Source organism: Anabrus simplex, chromosome 1 (assembly GCF_040414725.1).
Source record: "Anabrus simplex isolate iqAnaSimp1 chromosome 1, ASM4041472v1, whole genome shotgun sequence".
Classification (NCBI taxonomy): domain Eukaryota; kingdom Metazoa; phylum Arthropoda; class Insecta; order Orthoptera; family Tettigoniidae; genus Anabrus; species Anabrus simplex.
Genome location: NC_090265.1, coordinates 940772431 through 940796945, shown reverse-complemented (window position 1 = coordinate 940796945; position 24515 = coordinate 940772431). Strand labels below are relative to the sequence as shown.

Here is a 24515-nt window from a genome sequence, read left to right as displayed (position 1 = left end):
TAATAAGTATTCGAATAAGGGGTTTCTCAGCTCATTTATTTCATTTAAATTCTTGTCCCCATTAATTGACTTGTCTAAAAATATATGAATGCTTTCTAGACTGTTCATTAGTCTTCCCTTGTTCAGTCTATTGAGAATTACTAGGTCATGTTTAATATTTGTAAATCTATGGCCTCCTCCCGAAGGTATCACCACCTTGACGAAGGCAAAATATATTTTGCCGGGTGTTTATTGGAGGCTTGCGTGGTCAAATGATCCTTAGAGCTATGCCGGCGGGAGCATCTGCTCCTGGTAGGGCCACCCAAGCCGGACAGGTCTAAGGTGATGATCCAGACTAAGAGTGATACCCTGGTCCTCCAGGTTGGGGGTTGAGCGTAGGGTTAACTCCCCTACCTCGTAAAAAAACCAACTGTTACGGATACCTTAAGAATGAATAATGCAGGACTGGAAAACTTGGTGACGAACCGGCGAGAAAAACGGCTAAAGAGAAGGAAAAATGATAATATATTAGCAACGTGGAATGTTAAGACATTGAAGAGACCTGGCAAGTTAAAAGTATTAAGGAATGAAATGGATAAGTATGGAGTGAAAATAGCAGCTCTACAGGAACTAAGATGGAAAGGGCAAGGGATGATGATGTCTGGACAACATATTTTGATGTACAGTGGAGAAAAAGCAGGCAGTAATGGCACAGGATTCCTCATACATAAGTCAGTAAAGCAAAGCGTGATCAACTTTACTCCAATCAATGATAGGATGTGCTCTGTGAGAATTAGGGCAAAATTCTTCAACGTAACTGTGTTTTGTGTGTACGCCCCTACTGAGGAGGCAGAAGATGAGAAGAAAGATGCATTTTATACCAAATTGGAGGAAGAAATTAATAAAGTTCAAAGGCATGATGTAAAAATTATCCTTGGAGATTTAAATGCAAAAATTGGAAGAGAAGAAGTGTACAGACACTTAGTAGGGAAAGAAAGCCTGCATGAAGTAAGTAATGATAACGGATTGAGATTGATTGATTTTGTGAGTGAAAAGCAGATGATAATTAAAAGTACTTGGCATCCTAGGAAAAACATTCACAAGGAGACCTGGATTTCACCAGATGGTGTGACAAGAAATCAAATAGACCATGTTATCATAGACAGGCGACATGCATCAGATATTATGGATGTTAGAAGCTGCAGAGGTGCTGATGCAGATACAGACCACTATCTTGTTAGAGTCAAGTACAGACAAAAAATAGATTTGGCAAGAACGGAAAAAGTAACAAGAAAGGCAAAGCACAATATTGAAGGACTAAAAAATGAGGAATTGCAAGAGAAATACAAAAAGAAAATAGCTGAATCTTTGGCAATAAAAAGGGAATTATGGGAGAAAGGAGAAGTGGAAGATAAATGGGAGATACTGAAAACAACTATCAGTGAAGTTGCAGATAGTACCTTGGGAAAGAAGAAATTGGTAAAGAGAGCAGAATGGTTTGATGAGGAATGTTCAACATTAATCCAAGAGAGGAATGATGCTAGGAACAGAATGCTTCAAAGGAGAACAAGACAAACAGTAGAAGAGTATAGAGAGAAACGAAGAAGAGCAGATAAGATATGTAGATATAAGAAAAGAGCTTTTGAAAGAAAGAGAATCGAAGAACTGGATGAAATGAAGGATAGAAACGAGGTACGAAAGTTCTATGAAAGAACAAAAGACATTAAGAGAGGGTTTCAACCAAGAGCTGTTTTCTTCAAGGATAAAGATGGAAACCTTCTGGGTGATAAAAGCAAAGTGCTTGGAAGATGGCAGGAGTATTTTTACGAGTTACTCAATGGAAATAATGAAGATGATAGAGAGGAGGAAAATATAAATGTTGATGGGGAAGAAAGAGAATTGGAAGAGGAATCAGTAAAAGAGCCAGACTTAGAAGAGGTCAAAGCTGCAATTAATGCATTAAAGAATAATAGAGCCCCAGGTGAAGATGGAATGGAGTCAGAGCTGTTGAGATATGGGGGAGAGGGAATAGAAATGGCTGTTTATGAATTGATTAAGGAGGTTTGGACAAAGGAGGAAATACCCAAGGATTGGACATTGGGTATAATTTACCCATTACATAAAAAGGGAGATAAGGCAGTATGTGGAAATTATCGAGGGATCACCTTGCTGGATGGAACGTACAAGGTTTTTGGTAAGGTACTAGCCTTAAGATTGGAATTATGGATGGAAAGAATATTAGGGGATTACCAAGCAGGTTTTAGAAAACATCGCTCTACTCTGGATCAGATATTTATATTACGACAAGTGCTAGAGAAATTTTATGAATATGACAAACAGCTACATCAGCTGTATGTTGATTTTAAACAGGCATATGACAGTCTAGATAGGGGTAAAATTTACAAGATTATGAAAGAATTTGGAATCCCAAGGAAATTGATTAGATTAACAGAAATGACTTTGAAAACAACGGTATGCAAGGTGAGAGTGGAGCAAGATCTGTCAGAGGAGTTTTTAGTGGAGAGAGGACTAAGACAGGGAGATGTACTTTCCACACTTCTTTTTAACCTAGCATTGGAAAAAGTAATCCGTGAATTGCCCATCAACCCAGGGGGAACCATTTTGAACAGATTAGTACAAGTGATAGCATATGCTGATGATGTAGCAATAATTGCAAGAAATGAAAGAGCTCTTGAAGAGAGCTACTCAGTATTAGAAGGGAAAGCACGGGACCTAGGACTAGAAGTGAATATAAACAAAACAAAATATATGAAGATGGGAGATACAGAGGGAGTAAGAGGAAGGACCCCAGTAAGATTAAATGGGAAGGAATATCAAAGAGTCACATCTTTCAAATATCTAGGCTCTATAATAACAGAGGACAATAAAACCTCCGTGGAAATACAGGAGAGGATAACAAGTGGAAACCGATGCTTTTACGCCTTGCAAAATATGTTTAAATCCAGGAATGTCAGCAGGAATACAAAAATTAAAATATACACAACAGTACTAAGACCAATAGTTATGTATGGCTCAGAATGCTGGGTGATGACCTCCAGAGAAGAACAGTGGTTGTTACGGTGGGAAAGGAAGATATTGAGAAAGATATTCGGTGCAGTAAGAGAGCAGGATGGGTGGAGAATGAGGACAAATGTAGAGCTGCAAGGACTGTTTGGCCAGCCAGATATTGTTGCTAAAATTAAGCAGGGAAGAATTAGGTGGGCCGGTCATGTTCAGAGAATGGCAGAAACCTGCACCGTAAAAAAGGTGTTTATAGGGAAACTTGATGGAAGGAGGAGAAGAGGAAGACCCAGGAAAAGGTGGATTGATGATGTTGAGGATGACCTTAGAAAGTTAGGAGTTAAACGTTGGAGAAGAAAAGCTGAGGACCGAGATGAATGGAGGCAGGTGATAAAGGAGGCCAAGGACCTACAAGGACTGTAGCGCCGACCAGTAAGTAAGTAAGTAAGTAAATCTATGGCCTGTTTCACTCATATGTACTCCCATTGCGGAGAACCTTCTATGTTTCTCTGCACTGACGTGTTCTAGGTACCTTATTGTGAAATTGCATCCTGATTGCCCTATGTATGTGGCCTTGCACTGGTTGCATATCAATTTGTAAACACCTGAATCCTGGAAGCACTCTTCACTGTTCCTATTAACCGTATTATGGTTGAAAAACTTATGTTTGTTGAGAACGCTACTTTGATATCGTGTTTTTTAAATAAATTAGTGATTGCATAAATATTAGGGTTGTTGAAGGTGAACCTTATGTACTTTTTTGTTTGCTCTGATTTTGTTAAATTTGTTTGTAGTTTGCGTTTACGTTTAGTAATTAACCCGTTAATAGTTTTTAGACTAAAACCGTTAATGAGGGCCTGTTGTCGGATAAAGGCTAGTTCTTTGTTCCTCTCTTTGTTATTTAACGGGATTTCAAAGGCCCTGTTAATGAAGCTGTGATACACGGATTTTTTCTGTAAATCGGGGTGTACAGAATTGTTATGAATCGTAGTTGGAGTGAATGTAGGTTTTCTATAAATTCCAAAGTGAAACTGGTTGTCTTTTTCAGTTGTAGTAACGTCTAAAAAATTGATCGAACCGTTGTTTTCTTCTTCTTTAACGGTAAACTGTGTATTATGATCTAAGGTGTTCAAAGTGTGCAAAATGCTAAGACTATCATTAAGATCCTTCTCAATTATAGCATATGTGTCATCAACATAGCGTACCCACAAATCAAGCCCTTTGATATGGTCTACGATATAGGAATGTTCCAGGTAATCCAAATATATGTTTGCTAGTATGCCTGAGGCTTAAGAAGACAAACATTTTACAAACAACTCAACAGGAGCATTTTACCAAAGATTCTACAAGTTTTCAGTAGCAAGTTCTTTTATTGAAAGAACTCACAAGATTTATAGTGAACCTAAGTCTTTTTAGCCCAATAAGTGTTTTTTAATATTACGTTTAGTGTTCTATTAACAACCGCCTTCAATGCACCCTCTCCTTCCAACCCACCCCCACCTACATGCGTTCTACTAACACCTGCTTTTTAATGTTTATATGTTTAATGTAAATCACGATATCTTCTTTAAGCTATTTTTACCTAAGCCAATTGTAAACAGCTGATGATGAATGCAATGCATTCAAAACATGTTCTGTGATTATTTTTAATGTATTTTTATATAGCCTAAGGCTAAATAAAAGAGAAAGTATCGATTAGGTGGAACCTTTTCTTCATTAATTAATTGGATTACATTATCGATACGGATATGAAGTGGATAGTCTGTAATCAGGTTCCTTCTCACGTCCATGCCTTCAAGACGATGCATCCAGAGCTCCCTTTACCCCCCGAGCCCATACTGACGCGATGGGGATTTTTTTTTTTTTTTTTTTTTTTTTTGCTAGTTGTTTTACGTCGCACCGATACAGATAGGTGTTATGGCAACGATGGGACAGGAAAGGGCTAGGAGTGGGAAGGAAGCGGCCGTGGCCTTAATTAAGGTACAGCCCCAACATTTGCCTGGTGTGAAAATGGGAAACCACGGAAAACCATTTTCAGGGCTGCCAACAGTGGGGTTCGAACCTACTATCTCCCAAATACTGGATACTGGCTGCACTTAAGCGACTGCAGCTATTGAGCTCGGTCGATGGGGAACTTGGATATTGGCTGCCTTGTATTACGCTGAAAATCATAGGGCAACTGAAGAGGTAAGACTAGTTGAAATGTTTAAAATCTTCTCATTTTCGAGGTTTTCTCTATCATTCTTTTCATATCTTTTATCTTTACTCCATCATACGGCGCCTAATTTTGTAATTTTCTCAGTTATTCTCCTCGGCTAATGTTTTTCATTTATATTTTTTCCAGGTGATCAATACGTTTGATGAGGCGGACAGCAAGTACATCACGAAAGCTAAGGCTGCTTTTAAAATGAAGGGCTTGATGCCATCCTTGACTTTCATAAAAGCCTACATGAGCGTCATTCTTAAGGCCATCCTAAAGTTGGAATCGCGAGGGATGGAGATGGTTGAAGTGGTCGCTACAATACAAGGAGTCATCCAAGAAGCCGACTCGTGGCCTGGAGAGACTGGGTAAACCGTGAAACAAAAACTGGAGTTCGTGCTGGCTCGAAATCCCGGTTGGAGTGCAGCGTTGGACTTGGAGAGGATGCTGCGTGGCGAGTTTGCACCGTCAAAGGATCCCCCTTTGATGATTGTGTTTACACTCAAGGCCATCAGTCTTAATGATATTAAAAAAAAGGATCCATTTTAGTTTTAAACTCTCAAAATTTCATGTTTAATCACGTTTTAATCTTCAAAACTGTTAATTTACTTTCTTTTAACATACTTTGGTGCATTATCGTTGTTTTAGATGTTATTGTATAATGTTTTACGAAATCATTTTCAACATTTAACCTATAATTTATAAGATTAGAATGACTCTACATGTATTATTTTTAAGATTGATATAGGCTGATGATGATGCCCGTAAGGAGGGTGAAACATGTACCATTGACTTTTATGTATTATGTATAAATTTTTTTGACCATATGAAATAGTGGATCATATTGTATTGTATTGAACAGGTGGGCTTATAATATTGTAATAATATTTGAGACATACGTCAAAGGATTTTCCGAACTACTCTGCACAAGAAGCAGCATCATTCAAGTATTTTACCTCTCGTGTCAGTTGACGTCGAAAGATCGTTCTCATCATTGAAACTTTTATTGACTGATTTAAGAAAATCATTCAAAACTGAAAACATAGAAAAAATTCTTGTTGTACAGAGCAATGCAGACCTACTTGAATGACTCGCCTAATTCTGAACATCTTGTAAATGAACTTTTAAACTGTAACTTTTATAAGAAAACTTCTCATATATATACTTGAAACATGAATGCGAGTATATCGCAGTGTATCATACATATAATTAGAAAATAAAGCTCGTATATAAAGATATGTTATTGGTTTTTTCGTTTCACTTTCCTTCCTATAGTTTTTAATGGGGTTTTTCGAGCATATTCTGCATATTTAACCGCATATAATGTTTTTTCGAGCATATCTATGGAGCATATAATGGGTTTTTCGAGCATATCTATGGAGCATATAATAGGTTTTTCGAGCATATCCATTGAACATATAACACATGGTTTTCGAGCATATCTGGAGATTTTATCGACCATATCGATCTGAGCCGTAGTTATTAATATTAACATTGAGGTATTTGGTGTTTCTGCTTTTCTTCTTTATCAAAATGTTCATTATTGTAGTATTAGGAAATCACTTGCCAACTCCTATATTGTTGGCATATTTCAAAATATGTAATTGTACAGTCTATGGAAGCTAATTAAATGAATGAATGAATGAATGAATGAATGAATGAATGAACACTGAAGACTATTAAACCGATACTGCACACACCGAGCCAGGTAGCTTAACCACGTGGCTGCCACGTGGTGATGTATTGTAGACAATACAGTGGGCAGCCAGGTTTCGAGATTGCACTCAATCTCTATAAATCGATATGAATGGCAGCTTGGGATCGTCTGAATCAAGACAGAATATATACAATCATACTTCACAAACTCAAAAACTTCAAACCAACAAACAACTTTCATCTTACAATGTGATGACACTTAATTTTAAATCTTGTTCTGTATTCACAAAATTACACGTGATATTACAAGCTACTAGTCATACCTCAAACTTCTGAACACCTTGCATGAAAGATAGGTTAGAAACTCAACATGGCACGGCCCGAACGGTGTCACGATGCATTACACATTCACACAAGGTTTACCTACATCAGCACATTTAATAATAATAACAATAACAATAATAATAATAATGAGCACTCAAATGAGTTAAGTTTAAGCTAATTTCATACTTTCTGCATTCAGTGTTTTTTGTCTGTTTTTACATTTTTCAAGGCAGTGACTATCCCACACGTCATTACATAGTAAACAAACACAGTCATCTGTTGGGTTGTGGAATTTTGTCTATATGCATATTTCGCTGTGGAAGCCATATATTTAAGCGACTAGAAAACTGAGAACGAAATATAGGCCTCGCAATTCCCCAACGACACACAATATTCAATAGTAAGCAGATCAAAACATTGAAAATTTGATCGATCAATCAATCGATCATAGTCGCTACTGCTTGCTATAGGCTATCCAAATAGCTATTGATGCTATTGGTTACTTCACATTCGAGATCACACTTGGTTTTTTAAAAATGTTTATTCAGTTTTCTTTACAATATTCCTGGTATAAAAGATATGCCTTAGATTAATGTTATAAAAACTGAAAAATGTGCTTCTATTAATAGATAAATACGGTATGTCCATTTCATCTGGCAGAAGAACGAATTTCCAGAATTTTTTCCACAGTTTTCCCGTCTTTTATCGAATTCCCTGACATTTCCCAGTTTCCCCGGTTTTCCAAACGGGTGGATACCCACACCTACTGTTCCTCTTAATACGAGTATGAAATATATAAATGCTGTTGTATAGACAAAATCCTTACTGATGTCATAAAATACACTCTTGATCCAGACACTGATTACACATTAAAATTGAAATGTACCATGCATACCTCAAGACTGTTGCTGCACGGGAAAACAAATGGTAACATAAGAAATTGTAGCTATCAGTTCTGCTTGTCAGCAGTCAACTTGGCACATCTGCCGGGAACTGATAGACTGGTGAACACATCTTAACAGAAAGTATGCAATGACGAAATTATCTTAGAAAACTTTGTCTGTGGGTAGAAATATAAATGTAATCGAACCAGAGCTTGAAGTTAAACCATAATGCAGATTCTATGAATGAATTTTGTATTTCCTGAACTTGATAGAGGAGTCTAAAATGAAATAACAAGGAAAATGTGTATACTAAAAAACCTTGGAGAATAAACAAGAGGATGAATATCAAGAAATATACATAAAGATATTATTATTTATTCCCTGCTAGCCCCATCTGCTTGGCTCTGCTCTGCAGGCAAACTTACACTGGACTGAATACCTTTTAGTGGCTGCTGAGAGTAGCTTCTATTGAGGAGAGGTAGAAAAGAAGGTGGAGGGAGGAGAAATAATCCCAACAGCAACTTCAATTAAATTTCAGTAAATATAAACATCCTCTTCAAATAAATAATTAGAACACATTTCTAGCAGCAGGACAACAATTCACCTGTGGTTAGTAATATGCAAACTTCTCTCTCTACTTCCAGTCCTGCTCCCCTAAAACAACAACCCCAGGCAGAAACCTTTTCCTCTGCGACCACCAGTCCCTCGATGCTACATTCCTCCTACTCCACCCCTCTCCAAAGCCCCACAGCAGGACGCCCTCCCACCCTACCTACATCTGGCACCGCGCCAACTGGCCGGCAATTTGTTGTGCTCTGGAATGTCTTCCCTGGAGCCTTTTCAAAATAGCTGACATTAAGTCTGCTCTTGACCTGCTGTATGAATGATTGCAAGCTGAAATTAAAGACTTTGTACCTGCATAACAGGCTACTACCAGCATATATTAACACTGGATATCACAAGATAACAGACTGATATTAAATAATAAGAAGAGAACTTGGCGACTCTGTAAAGACTTCCCTAACCCACACACTCACAATACCTTCGTTAACATCCGCCGCAATGCAGGGTTTATGGTCAGAAGAGACTACAAGACACATGTAGACACAGTCACTGAAAACATCCGGAGCAATCCTAAGTGCTACTGGAGTCTCATTAACACAAGGAGAAAGACGGAACGGATTTCTGTCAAAGTGAAGCACAACAATACGACAGCAAACGGCGCTGATCGCAATGAACTGTTCAACAGATACTTCTTCTCTAACTTCTCCCCTCCCTCACAAAACGACCATATCCTCCCGTAAGTAGAGTTTCAAACAGAACCCTATCGAGCTTAACTACCACTCCAAGCAAAGTTTATAATCTTCTTCAAACTCTTTGTATCAAAAAAAGCTACTGGTCCTGACTCTATAGGTCCTCTTTTCTTGAAAAATACTGCCAGCAACCTTTGTGTCCCTCTCTCTAAATAATTTAACAGATGTTTTGCAACAGGCTACTTTCCTAAGACCTGGAAACAGGCAAATATTGTTCCACTACTTAAAAAAGGCAAACAAATTTAATGTTTCATCTTAACGACCAATTTATATTCTTCCCACACTATCCTTTATGTTTGAAAAAAATGTACAACAGCATCTCCTCGCATTCACCTCACCCTATATCTCAACCAACCAGCATGGTTTCCTACCAGGTGGCTCTTGTCTAACAAACCTGGCCACTCTGTATAGTTTTGCTTCACATGCCATTGCAGCAAAATCACAGCTGGATATCTCCTATTGCACGTTATAAATTTCATATTAGAGCCCGTATTGTCACAGTATCAACTTGTGAAAATTTGGATTTTATAATTCCACCTTTACAATGCTGTAATTGTCTTTATTAAAAAGACTACATTAAATTACACTCGTGAAACATGTTTCGTCCTCTTACAGAACATCTTCAGTCACAAATACAAATACATAACATTAAAAATAAGGCGAGGACACATTAAAATAAGTAAATGCAAAGTCTTTGTATCCTGTGATGCGGTGTGATGGCGTCTTGTCAATCTTCAATGTTGAAATGGTGCGGCGTGAACATGATATGAATCATGAAGTCCAATTAAAATCATATGTTAAAACTTATGGTGTTTTATAATTGACAATTCGTTGTTTTGAACAACAGTTATGTAATGTAATGTAGTAGCCGCACTGGTCACCGTAAACTGGTTTCTAGGGTAGTCTTCCGGATAAATTTTGAATATTGTACATTAAATGTTGACTAATGCATGGAGTCCTAGTTTTCCCTTTATTTTATTTTCTTAGCTGAGTGAGTAGAGTAAATCGTAATTACTTCTTTCTTTTAGTGGTGTTTCCTGTTTTATATTTCTTTGATTGTATTGAGATGCAAGACTGCATCTCAGGATAAAGTGTAACGGAAGGGAAGTAAGATTACCATCATTAAGAGGTAAAGGTTAGTCAGATTAATGGGATTTGAAGGGCAGAAGGACATGCAGCCATATTTTCTTATTAATATGCATGACGGCGTGAGTGAAATGCATGTTTGTGGAGTTGTGATCTATACCAATGATAGTGTTAACCCTTTCATCTTCTAAGTGTGAATATGGTTTATTTTGTGGCATTGTGATCATGTCGGCATACTGTATTATGGAACTATTGTTTCTTAACTATTGGAGATGAAATTTCATGTTCAAGGATCAGATTGTGGGGTTCGGACATTTTGAAAATTACTACTACTACTATTATTATTATTATTTTCCCGTGGGGAGAGTGATACAAGTTAGTTCAGTAACTTTCCGGGTTTATGGATAAAAATGAGTAATTTACGGATTAATTTCAGTCTTCAATTTGAATTAAAGCAGAGTAGGTCATTTATTTGAATTTAATTTAGTGTGCACGAGTGTGATTTTGAGATGGTCTCACCGAACTTCTGTAGAATAGGAGATGAATGTCACCATAGTCTATTTTTATGTCATTTTACGCAATCTTAGGACAGGGAAATATTATTATTGTTGAATTTAGGGGAAGGTGTTCCTCAGGAAAAGCATTACGGGATTGATTTGTGTGATTTGCCTTGGGTAGATTTGTTTGCAGTGAGCGTATTGACTACGAACCGTGAGGGTTTGTTGCATTAGGAACCTGGAGCTCCATTGTTATTCTGCCAGTTGTCAGCCAAGAGTAATTTATTTTGTGCCTACCACCAAGGACAGTTCTTGCAAGTGGCTGATACATATTTTGCTCATGTCACCTTAGTATTGTTTCTGCTGAGATTTTAATAGTGCGATGTAGTTATATGAATTGCCCTCATGGGTAGGAAACCTGATATTATTTATATTTGTGTCATGTACTTATTTTCAGGAGCCAACGTTGAATAGGAAGCGAGTAGCTTAAAATTTTAGTCGATAATGGTGTGGTATCTTGCCATTAAAATATTGTGTGTGAGAATTAGCACGAATGACACATGCCTATTGTTTTGAACAGAAAATATGACGTGATGCTCTTCAATTTGTCTCTGCTTTTTATTTCATGCGACTCATTTTTGTGTGGTTTTGATCCATGTTTCATTCATTTCTTGTAGTTCCTCCAGTGTGAGTTGTAAATAGTAGGGTACACCTCTGATTTGTGTGTACAGGTAGTATAGGAATTTCCCCCGAAGCATATTAAATAATGTGTAAGGTTAGGGTCTCTACTGCAATATCAAGTGTGCAGGAAAGAGGCGTACTCATTCTTAAAGTTGAATAAACAAACAAAATGAGCCAGGAGGCCGGTAAGCACACAAGCCCAATTTTGAAGTGATTAAATATTGTGTCGGCACCCAGTGTAAGTTTTATCAATTTAATTTCAAGAAGAACTCTATATTTTGAGACTAGTTTAACGTTTTTATTCACATCATGTGTATGAGTGATGGCATTTTTCACATTTTTTGTTTGATTTTGTAAATAAAAATTTCCTCAACTGTACGTCCTGTTCTGCCTATTATCATTTCTACCCACAGTTTACCTAGAAAACATTTCCCCATCAAAAATCCAAGGTATAATTAATTACTTTTACTGGAAGTCGAACTGAGCACGCCTGGGATCGGCTTACTAGCTTGGGGCAGACTGCCATAGAAAAGGGACAGTACCTACAGAGTTATACACCAATTTCTAACAGGTCTTACTTTTCTTATGTATATTTTTATTATTAGGCATACTTAACTCTTAAGCCTGTGTGATCTTCAGCTATTGAGTAATTTACTCCTTACAGTTAATTTTTAAACACACACTCCTTGAAACTTTTGTTCACCACCCTTTCCTTCAAATTATCTATATGCTTTCTTTTTTTTGTTCTACTTTCTCAAATTTCATACATATTTAATGGCCGTTGCAATGATGAACTTGTATCAAGACCAAAGAGAGCTAAACAGCATGTGTGTGCATACGTGCATGAGCAGAGCGCATGCGTTTGAGAAAGTGAGAGTTTCCAAAAAAAATAAAAAATAAAAATAAAGGTGGAATGGTTGAGTGATAAAATGACAAGATCAGGTTGATATGGACATAATAAATAGATGAATGGCAAAGTAATGCCAAATCAAAGCTATGGAATTACAAATAAAAGGGAAGAGAGGTTACGTAAGACCCAGATTTTGATGGATGGTCCTGATTAGGAACAGCATAAAGCAATGGGACCTGGACTGGAACACTTATGGATGAGAAATTGCAGAAAGGGAAACTAGAATGAAATGGAGGGGAATCATATTGCCCTAATCTGGCTGCATCTGAAAAGGGGAATGATGACAATGAGTTAATGGTTAAGTTTCAAGTTGTGTCCCTAATGTTGAAATGGGACTTACCTCAGCTGGGAGGAGTGTGTGTCTAAAGACAGCAATGAGTCCCTTCACAAGGGGATCCTTTTTGTCTGTAACATAAGTTACAAAAGGTCTTGACAGTGCAACCCAATCACTTCCTCCATCTATCTGCACACCCCATGGCAGACGACGATCTCCAGTTCTCCACATGTGAGCATCACATTCCACAAAGGTTTTGTCAAGGCCTTGTTTCTGGATGAATCGCTGCACCTCACGCCCATGAGACTTGACAAAGTTACGTTCCTTGTTGGCCGTTAGGAAATCCACCAACTGAGCATTAGTTCTATTAATGAAAAGCATGTTCATATTAGGTAGAAAAAAGGACAGGTAATGAGCATGCAAATACAGAAGCAATATAAGCACTTTTATATACATTTTACTAATCTAGACTTTAATTTTATCTGACCATATGAAGTAAAAACAATACCAATTGTATACAATGGAATTTGTTACATTTACAACCATCTAAACATCTTTACAAATTGAGATTTGTGCATGTATGTTTCATGTTTCTTGAATATGGATAAAAGGGCAATTTCTAACTCAAAACCAGATTGTCTGAGCTTTTCTTCAGGGTCATTCTATATTGCCAGTTACACAAAAAATAAAATTATCTTAGCAGAGAAGAAGTACATTTCTAAGTAAAAAATATTGGTTAACACACAAAACTATTCAAATAAACCTGGAACATTATAATGAATGAGAATTTGAAGAAAGGAGAAGGAATCATTGCCCTAACCAGGCGGCATCTGAATACAGGTGCAATAGAAGCACTTAAATACTAATTTTACTGTATCTCTATCTTGAGTGTGTTTTATTTTAAGTTATCTTGGGCACCTTCTTCAACCCTGTACAAATCTTATAATTACTGATTATTATCATGTTGTTTTAGCTGACAACTCTGGAACAAACACTGAACTCCTGCCTGAGATGTATTTGTAACATCATATTTATGATGCTCATATAGCCCCATACTACCAGGCCCTCTGATGTTGGCAGCTACACATTTTAATGACAGTGTTAGACTGTTAGCTGAAAACCAGCCATTGTATATTTCTTCTAATTCACCTTTCAATCATCTTTCCATGACCTAAATACCCATTTGGGCTCCTTTTATTTTTGTACACTGCAGAAATAAAGTTAACAGCTCATTTGTGGGGACCAGGGCTAAATTATGGAATTCCCTACCAGCCTAGGTCAGAGACAACAGGTCGTTGTCAACATTTACGGTCGCTTGTGACTGAATGGTTATAGTCAATGTGTGCATGAGAATTAGCTACATTTGTTGCAAGATGTACGGAATAATGTTTAATTATAGCTGTAAAGTGAATGTGTTAATGTTCTTCTTCTTCTTCTTCTTCTTATTATTATTATTATTATTGTGCCGATGATGTTGACTTAAAGAATATTACTGAAAATGCCCTTAAATTTATGGAAAAATATTATAAAATAAGAAAAAATGGCTTTTTAAAATATATGACCAAAGTGAATTATTGTGACTGTGTAACAATGATTTTCCAAGTAATATATCCCTATTGTATTCACTGCTCAGGTCTTGTTTTTACAGAATAATTATCTTTACAAAGGAAAATTTAATGTGCCCTCCTATTCAATATATACAATACATATCTCCATCATTAGATGGAGTAATAAAAGTCAAACATGTTTTGACTCGTTTGAGCCATCTTCAGTGAAAAAAGGGGGTTAAAGTTTAAGCATAGCGCATCGAAGAGGAAGTGCGACGTCTTCACGAGTTACGGTGGACCGCCGCACAGATGGCACTGCCATCCACAGTGATGTCTGAGCGAGAGGATAACAAAGGCATTATCGGGACTACTACTTCAAAATCTACTAAGAAACTCAAGCATGCAACTTACGTTTGAAAATGATTTCATCTGCTGGACACTTTGGAATATTTCCGGGATGATTTCGCTGCCTTCGAAGTAACCAGCTCCCTTCTTATCTCCTTCGTGCGGAAGAAGAATCGACATTTCAAGTAGTGAAATACGAGTTTTGGTAGCAAACACAGCACATGATCTTCACAGCAGACCAACTGCGATGACTTCACTTTAATAACATCTAATTTTATCCAAGCACTTGAAGAAAGTATCACCCCATAAACTATCCATACACGATAGCTTTTCCGCAACAACATTTTCCACTTGCAACAACACATTATAAACACTTTCCAACGCATACGTGAGATATGTGGTGCTTTGCATTGAGCCGTAATCTTTAATTAGTGTTAGCGAAGCAGGCACACTATCAGTCGGTTTGCCGAAAAAGAAAGGACGATATAAATCACACTGAATCACTTTTGAAATATTCCTCACTATATATCCGGCTAAATGATACACTAAGTACTCTATGTTACAATTCCGCTCACTTAACTCAGGTAAACTGTTTTCCCAGTCTGGTATTTGAATGTCATTTTCGATGTTCACAATTTTTTCCCTGATTTCATCTACAGCTTGTCTCTTCACTGCACGATTTTTACTTTCAATTCCTCTTGCAAGAATATGCATTTGATTAACAAGAGACGTCAATGGGGATTCAGCTCTGCACTCACAGTTTCCGCCAGACGATAAGGCAAGTTAGACAGTACGCAAATAGACTGCAACGTGTGTAGATGTAGAAAGTCAATAGTGGATGGATGATCATCACAACTTAGAGATCGCAGGATACCAAAATGACGTTCTGGGGGATCTTGATTAAATTTTCCTGGCAAAGCATAGCTATAATTGTGTTCCCACAAATATTCAGACACTTTTAAGGTACTTTCCACGGTAACTCTTAAGGACTCCAGTGTCCTTTGTGAAGCGAATGAATTTTGAGTATCTCTGAGAACATTCTGCCATTTAATTAATGTTTCATGTGCCTGTGATCCTTTATACAGTGCTTGAGTGGGAATAGACGAATTTAATACGTCAATCAGACAGTTTAAATCGCTTGTAAAAATTTCCGTTTGTTTACTGTCTTCTATACCCTGTGTTTTAATACCCTGATAGAATGCTATACCATTAGCGACTGATCTACTGAATAGTTGAAATGCCAGTCTTACACTCATTCGCTGAAACGAATTAGGATCCAAGTGGGCAGAGGTCAGTTTGTAGCAAACTTTCAATCCGGAAAATTCAGGAGACGAGTCACATTCGTAAACTTTTCTGTAGAATGAATAATCAACAATATTGCCATTATAATTAACCTGTCCTTTGTCATGAAAATGATTTCTTACACACTTAAATATATGTGGTGCGTCTGATAATGCCCATAATTTTCTGCTGGAGTCAGCTGGATTGGAAATATAACACTTCAGATTCTTTATGTTACCAGATATTCCTAAGCATTTCCACAACTTTTTATTCGACTGGCTACCATCTGATGTGAAACCAATGATTTGGACACCTACTTGCTCTAATTGTATGATGACTTGAATGAGAATGTTTGCAATTATATCACCAAGGGTGGCATTCCGGCTAGCATATATCGCTATGGGTTGTATCCAGTTATATAGAAAAGGAACAAACATAAAAACTAGAGCACGATTTGCCAACTAACCCTTGCTTTTATCTTCAGTAAATTTCCCCAAATCAACAAAACCATTCACTTGCAACGATTCCGAGTTAAAGCGAATTTCTTCTCGTAACTTCACCTCGTCAAATATCAACATCCCCAAGCGTTCATGTTCCTCCTTTCCATTAAAAAAATCTGCTATGGCAGCGGTAGCATGCTCATTTATGCCGTACGAACATTTTAGGCCCTTCACCAAATTTCTCAAGCGGGATTCAGAAGGCAAAGGCAGCAAGTCACGATTTAAACAGTGCCAATAACCCTTGGGAGACTTTATTTTTAAAAGAAGTGCATCAAGAAGAAATTCATCACTATATCTCATTCCTTTTTTTACTTTTCGCTTGACATTTCTTTAACATTGTATCGACTATAATTTTCTGTTTTTTGCTGAGAGAACCGAATTGTTTTGATTCAGTGAAATTTCTCTTTGATTTTATATCACAAATGTCTTTTTCAAGCAAATGCATCTTAGCTTTAGCGACATTGAGTTGATTTTGCGTTCTAATGAAATTATGTTTCTGATTCTTCAATCTCTTCTTTAATAGCGCAATTGTTTTCCCTAGCATCTGCGACATTAGAGCTATCTTCAACTACTGAGCATACAGGTTGATCACTATCACTGATATTTACGATCTGTTCAGGGCTTTTATTAGAGAAATCTCTTCGTGTGGATTGCCTATTCGTGAGGGAGTTGCGTTTCTTAACTGCCTTAGAAATATACTTGGGTAGATTAGGAAATATGTCAGGAAATGCTTCTGGTTTTAATTTCCAGCGCTGTCTTGGTATCTCTACTCTTTCACCATTCACCGTAAACGAGTCTACTTTTACTAGAAAGTCATTGCAAAAATGAATGTCACAAACGAAACAGTTATGAGTTAATTTTCGGTCTTTTCTATGGATAGCCTTCTCCCATTTCAGTAAAACACCACTCTCTTTAGGGGGCCTAAAGAAATACCTACCTGAAGACGATCGGTCATATCTCAGATCTGCAGCCGGGTACAAAACATGAGGGCATGATGTGATAGTTTCCTCCCGCACTGATATACGTTGCCTTATAGCACAATAGCGACAAAGACCGAGGTATTTAAAACATAACACTTCTCACACAACTCAATCGTGAATACACTAATAATGCAAACTGTCGAAACATCTCTGACAGCGACAATAATGAGCAATAAAAATTACTACATCTGAAGGCAAATATAACGCGGGCTAATGGCCAAGGGTCTCTGTTGACATCGCAATCGCCTGTGCTGCCACCAAGCGGGTGTCCCACCAACCTCTTGAGCTCTCTACGGGTGAACGGAGAAGACGGCGGACTTCCTCTTCGATACGCTATGGTTTAAGGTTTAAGTTGTGAATTTAACTTACAGTAGAGTACCATATGTCAGTTATTGTGAATAATATCTATCAGTTGGCAGAGAAAGGGGAGTACATTCACCTAATTATTTACTTAAGTTCAGTTTTAATCCTATTAACTGTATTTTAATTTTAATCATTTTAATTAATGTATTATTTAATCTTAGAGTGTAAGCATAATTTGGTTAAGTGTAAAAGTGGGCCTAAACCCCTAACTTTGTCACTGAACAGGGCACTAATTAATTAGTCTTGTTCAGTATAAATAAATAAATAAATAAATAAATAAATAAATAAATAAATAAATAAATAAATAAATAAATGCAGCATTATTTTGGATTATTAGAATTAAAAAAATAACGACATTATGTAATAGTTTATAACATTTATTTCACTACACTTCCTTCCAGACAATGTTCGCTGTGCGTAGACCCATAGGTTTAATTTCTACTTTTACATCTTTAAAGGTTTTCCCTCGGGATAAAGCAACATACAACTGTCCGTGGCTAAAAACAGGATCAGGCAAATAGATTCCAACTCGATGAAGCGTTTGACCCTGTGCTTTGTTAATCGTAATACAAAACACTAATGTAATAGGAAATTGCCATCGTTTAAAAGAGAAGGGCATTGTAGTGTCCGATGGTGACAAATCTACGCGAAGTAGTAGTATTCGCTCCCCACTGTTTACACCAGTTAGAACTTCTAAATCTATGTTATTGTCGTACATTTTTCTAACTATTAGCCTCATCCCGTTCAGTGATCCCTTAGTTGCATTGAAATTCCTAAGGGGCATTACAATAGCACCTTCTTTCAAAGTCAGCATATGAGGAGCTAGACAACTCATTGCTCTTTGAATATGCAATGTCTGGACTTCCTTTTTTTTAATAATTTCCGTTTTTTCATACATCCAACACCATAATTAAAACAAGTGAAATGACTCTCAAAAATGGAATGTTTATGTCTACATGTAAAAAAGCATCTTACAGTCCATGTTAACAACAAAATTTCTCACTCCCCAAGGTGGCCGAGTACACGTTCCTTGGAAGAACATTACGCGTCAAGCTGTTTGCTGTTTGAATATGCAATGGCGGGAGTTCCTTCCCAAGGCGGCTGACACTATGCGCTGGGCTTTTTGCTCCTTGAATATACAATGGTGGGAGTTCCTTCCCAAGATGGCTGAGTAAACGTTCCTTGGAACAACACTACGTGCCAAACTGTTAAAAAGTCCTTCAAAGATCTTCGTCATGGAGACAAATGTACTCATAACTTTTCTCAGAATCTACCAATTTAAGTAGTTAATTCCTCAAAAGAAAGCACTTGATCCACTGAGTGTTTTTGGACCAAACAAACTGCGTACCTCAATTAAAACGAAAGATATGATTGCTTCAATAAGAAAAAAATGTTGAAGAAAGGAGACGTCAAGTTCAATGTGCACTGATAACTTTCTTCAGAATCAACCAATTTGAATAGTTAAGAGCTGAAATGAAAGAACTTGATCCGCTGAGTGTTCTTACGCCAAAATGAACTCTGTACCTCAATTAGAACCAAAGATATGATTGCTTCAAAGAGCCAAAAAATTGAAAATTCAAATAATTTGAATTTTGGCGGAAATTAAGTGATTTATAGTACTTGATAACAAATCTGTGCATGAATACCTTTCAGTTTAATCGACCGGATAGAATGGCCGGGCTGACTGACTTTAGTTTTCATACATTTTTTAAATATATACTGTAGATAAATAAAATTTAAAAGAATGATTACTTCAGGAATTTCATTTCATTTCCTTTCCCAATATCAGTTATTGTGAGTAACATCCATCAGTTGGCAGAGAAAGGGGAGTTAGATGAGACTGTACAACAACATCAAAGGTTCAGGGTATTTTCATAGCATTAGAAAGGCAAAAGCTTAAAACGTATTTTTTGGTTGTTTCAAGTATGGGACATAGAGTGTTATGGTCAATGCCACAAATATTTATTGCATATGAAAAATGTCTGAAAACCTAAGTGGTTGGAATGATACTTGTATTTGCTTCAATAAAACATGTTCTTACTAAACTCACCAGCAAAAAAGCGAAACACTACATTTTTCAGATAAAATTTAATGTTAGTCTATTTGAAACCTGGTAAAATAAAATATTATGACATTACAACAAAACGGCAATATATTTAAAATTAAATAGCCCACTTGAAAAGTTTCAGCTCATGACGACGATGAACTGAGAAACATTATTGATCGGAACTGTACCAGGATGGTACACCTCAATTCTGTGCATTTAAAAGAAGCGCCTTAAGGAACTCTATCTATCAAAGAAAATGTGAAACAGCTACTGAATGAAGTTGGGACATTGACTAGAAGATGTCACTCATAAATAACAGAGTAATGTGTTATTTTGAAGTTGCCTAAACTGACGGGATTTATTTATTTTATTTTGTTTTGGTGTACAACAAGAAGTTCAAACTTTTCTTCATAGATGTCCTTACAAAAACTGTGGTCTTGCACTCTGGTGCACGGTGGAAGAACTAGTGATTTAAAGAAGTATTGTGTTCTTATGTTTTCTCAAGTAAATGTTGATTTATTTTGTTATTTCAAGGTTTGCAACACTTCCTTCTCACCCCGCCAGCTTTTGAATCTGGCCAATTAGAAAATTTTGTATTTATTTTTCAGCCTATCACAGGCTTCTTTTAAGTTTGAAAACTATTCAATAAAAATGAGAGGGTGTGTCCGGATTTAGTCCAGAGCCTTCTTAAACCGTCCCCTCAGGTATATAAGCTGCGGCTTTTCAAGATACCTTGTCTTACTGATCGTTGAATTACTGTGTGTGTGTGTGTGTGTGTGTGTGTGTGTGTGTGTGTGTGTGTGTGTGTGTGTGTGTGTGTGTGTGGGTTAATACAGGAAGCAGGGTGCCTCATTATTCGGCAGGCAGTACACCAGCCCAGGTAATGGCCACCAGTTTTCTATCTCTGTAGCTATCTCCAACAATTTATCCGAGGGGAAGTTTCTAAACTTGAACTATGTAACTGTTTGATTTCTAAAATGTAAATTACTTCTTGCTAATGTAAAATTTCATAAACTCTTAAACTGTAAATCGGGGATAGAGAGTGCGTTACCCTCTTGAGTTCCCCTTCAATTTATCTTGAAATAACTACAATTTTATAACTATTTCTTTTCCTGTAATGCATTACATTAACCTTCATTCTAGTTACTTCAGTAGCTTGGGATTAGCCTCTGTATCATCGGGCCGCGAGCCAATTAGGGTTTTATACTTGGTTTTCTAGGAGTGCAAGTGTATGCCTTCATCCATTTTGTGTTTGGGCCAGTAATTTAACCTGCTCTTCTTTCCACGAAGGCCCAGTAGTTTGGGTAATATATACCCCTGTGTACAAAAATTGTAAATTGTAGGTTGTGCCTAGAGAGGCCAGAGATTGTACGGTTTTGTGTAATGTTGCCTTGAGTAGGCTGTAAAAAAATTGGGAGTCAGTCTCCTTTGTTGAATTCAAAGAGCTTGTAAACTCTTTCTGGTTTTTGTGTAATTTTGAGTGGGGCCTTTGGAAGGCCATATTTGGAACCTTTGGAGCAAAGTGCTCTAGAATTGGGATATTTCTCGCCTCATCTAACTAAACACAATATTTGCAATATTGTAAACTTGTAAATTTGGAGCTGGAAGCTCAGCAATTGTAATTTTCAACCCTTGGATTTTCCTTCTTGTACCAAAATGCTATTTGTACCTATAACCTTGTTTAAGTGAAAAGTTTGTTAAGTTTGAGATTTGAAAAGAAATATAACCTTTATTTTTAAAGTTTTAAGTTAATCTTTGATATCGTAGATAGACCCATTCCAACCAGCACCTTCTTTCACCTCTCTCTGTAACACGGAAACTCCATAACAGTGACAATAACAATCCACCAACACAAATTTGGAAATGTCAAAACCTGGAGCTCTGCACTGTTTCATAAGCATTCCATTTGTTCACATATTTTCAACACATTTTCATTTCCTCAGTAACGGGTATTAAAAACTCTAGCCTCAGTTACAGCTGTGATTTGATCAGGCATGCTCAGGATGCAATTTTGAATGTTCTCTTATGGCATGAACTCCCATTCGGAACAATTATTTCTGATTCCCTATGGGAATCAACATCTACATCATCTGATGGCCAAGTAGGCATCAATTTTTGATAATGAGACAATGTCTCTCGTAGTGCATTGGCACTGCCGGTGGCTACAATTAGCCTACGCAGTGGCCTCCACGGTATGCACTATCCAGCGTCTTGGTGGGTGTGCTAGGTACCAACTGATGAGCCCAGCCTAACACATGGGGGCGAAACGCTGGCAACCAGGAATGAGTTAGCTGGAAAATTTATAATGTCCAATAATGGACCATTTATATTGGTATTATAAATTTACTCATTCGGAACAATTATTTCTGATTCCCTATGGGAATCAACATCTACATCATCTGATGGCCAAGTAGGCATCAATTTTTGATAATGAGACAATGTCTCTCGTAGTGCATTGGCACTGTCGGTGGCTACAATTAGCCTACGCAGTGGCCTCCACGGTATGCACTATCCAGCGTCTTGGTGGGTGTGCTAGGTACCAACTGACGAGCCCAGCCTAGCACACGGGGAAGAAACGCTGGCAACCAGGAATGAGTTAGCTGGAAAATTTATAATGTCCAATAATGGACCATTTATATTGGTATTATAAATTTACTCATTCGGAACAATTATTTCTGATTCCCTATGGGAATCAACATCTACATCATCTGATGGCCAAGTAGGCATCAATTTTTGATAATGAGACAATGTCTCTCGTAGTGCATTGGCACTGCTGGTGGCTACAATTAGCCTACGCAGTGGCCTCCACGGTATGCACTATCCAGCGTCTTGGTGGGTGTGCTAGGTACCAACTGATGAGCCCAGCCTAGCACACGGGGGCGAAACGCTGGCAACCAGGAATGAGTTAGCTGGAAAATTTATAATGTCCAATAATGGACCATTTATATTGGTATTATAAATTTACTCATTCGGAACAATTATTTCTGATTCCCTATGGGAATCAACATCTACATCATCTGATGGCCAAGTAGGCATCAATTTTTGATAATGAGACCATGTCTCTCATAGTGCATTGGCACTGCCGGTGGCTACAATTAGCCTACGCAGTGGCCTCCACGGTATGCACTATCCAGCGTCTTGGTGGGTGTGCTAGGTACCAACTGATGAGCCCAGCCTAGCACACGGGGGCGAAACGCTGGCAACCAGGAATGAGTTAGCTGGAAAATTTATAATGTCCAACAATTGACCATTTATATTGGTATTATAAATTTACTCATTCGGAACAATTATTTCTGATCCCCTATGGGAATCAACATCTACATCATCTGATGGCCAAGTAGGCATCAATTTTTGATAATGAGACAATGTCTCTCATAGTGCATTGGCACTGCCGGTGGCTACAATTAGCCTACGCAGTGGCCTCCACGGTATGCACTATCCAGCGTCTTGGTGGGTGTGCTAGGTACCAACTGATGAGCCCAGCCTAGCACACGGGGGCGAAACGCTGGCAACCAGGAATGAGTTAGCTGGAAAATTTATAATGTCCAATAATGGACCATTTATATTGGTATTATAAATTTACTCATTCGGAACAATTATTTCTGATTCCCTATGGGAATCAACATCTACATTACCATTCCTGTTCCGACGTGGTTTTGCGTTTTCGATCCGTCTGTGAAGATAAGGACGTCTGCTTTATTGACAGCTCCTGAAGTATTTATGTTTATATGATTCAGAGAAGGAACTACTGCCTTTGTGGGTTGACCTCTAGAGATGGCTTTGATGTCGTTATCTAAAAGAATGGCTGCATCTTTGGGCACTGTGCAGGCTATAACTTACAAAGCATTGTTGGAGACTGTTCTGTATGCCTTTGTTGCAAATGTCAGAAAATATCTTTGGATTTGTTACAATTTCAACTGGCTCTTTTTTATATGGAGATGCTCCATACTTCTGCGGCATACAATAGGATGGGTAGAGTAGCACGATTGTATATCGTCATCAAATCATGATAAGACATGCCCCAAGTCGCTTTGAAACATCTGACCAAGTTGTTCCGGATTTGCATTATTTTAATGTCCAGGTATTGCATGTGCAGGTAACAGTCCATTTTGCTGTCCAACATTACTCCCAAATACTTCATTTCTGACACAACGTTGAGATCCCACGCTGTAACTGAAGGATGACTGGTATATTCTTCCTTCTTCCTGATATCCATTGGCATTAGTGCTGACTTTCCCTTAGATATTTCAAGTTTGTGTTTTTCACACCAATCCCGCACGATTTTGAGGGCTGTCTGAAGCGTGGAGAGGATAGGAGAATGAGAAGGACCTCTGAACATGAGCATAACATCATCGGCATAAACAACTATCTCCAGATCAGTCTCATTTGGTAGCTGTACGATTAAGCCGCTAATGATTAGGTTCCATAGAGTGCGACCAGCGACCAAACCTTGGGGACATCCTTTGGTGATGGCTTTTGAGGTGGAAGTCTTTCCTAGGGTGAAGTGGGCTGTGCTATCTTGTAAGAAGTCCTTAATGATGTTAAAAATGTTTGAAGGGCAGTTTTGTTCCCGTAAGCGAACTAGAATACTAGGGTGCCATGCATTGTCAAAAGCACCTACAAAATC

At 37.7% G+C, this 24515-nt stretch overlaps 1 protein-coding gene across 1 annotated transcript in view; it reads right to left on the bottom strand.

The window, feature by feature from the left end:
- The window catches only part of oxt (Xylosyltransferase oxt), a 355491-nt gene that overhangs the window by 196322 nt on the left and 134654 nt on the right, over positions 1-24515 (bottom strand). Inside the window, exon 7 of the mRNA XM_067136675.2 lies at positions 12892-13189. Within this exon, the coding sequence (XP_066992776.2) occupies positions 12892-13189 (298 nt within the window). The remainder of the gene's footprint in view (positions 1-12891; positions 13190-24515) is intronic.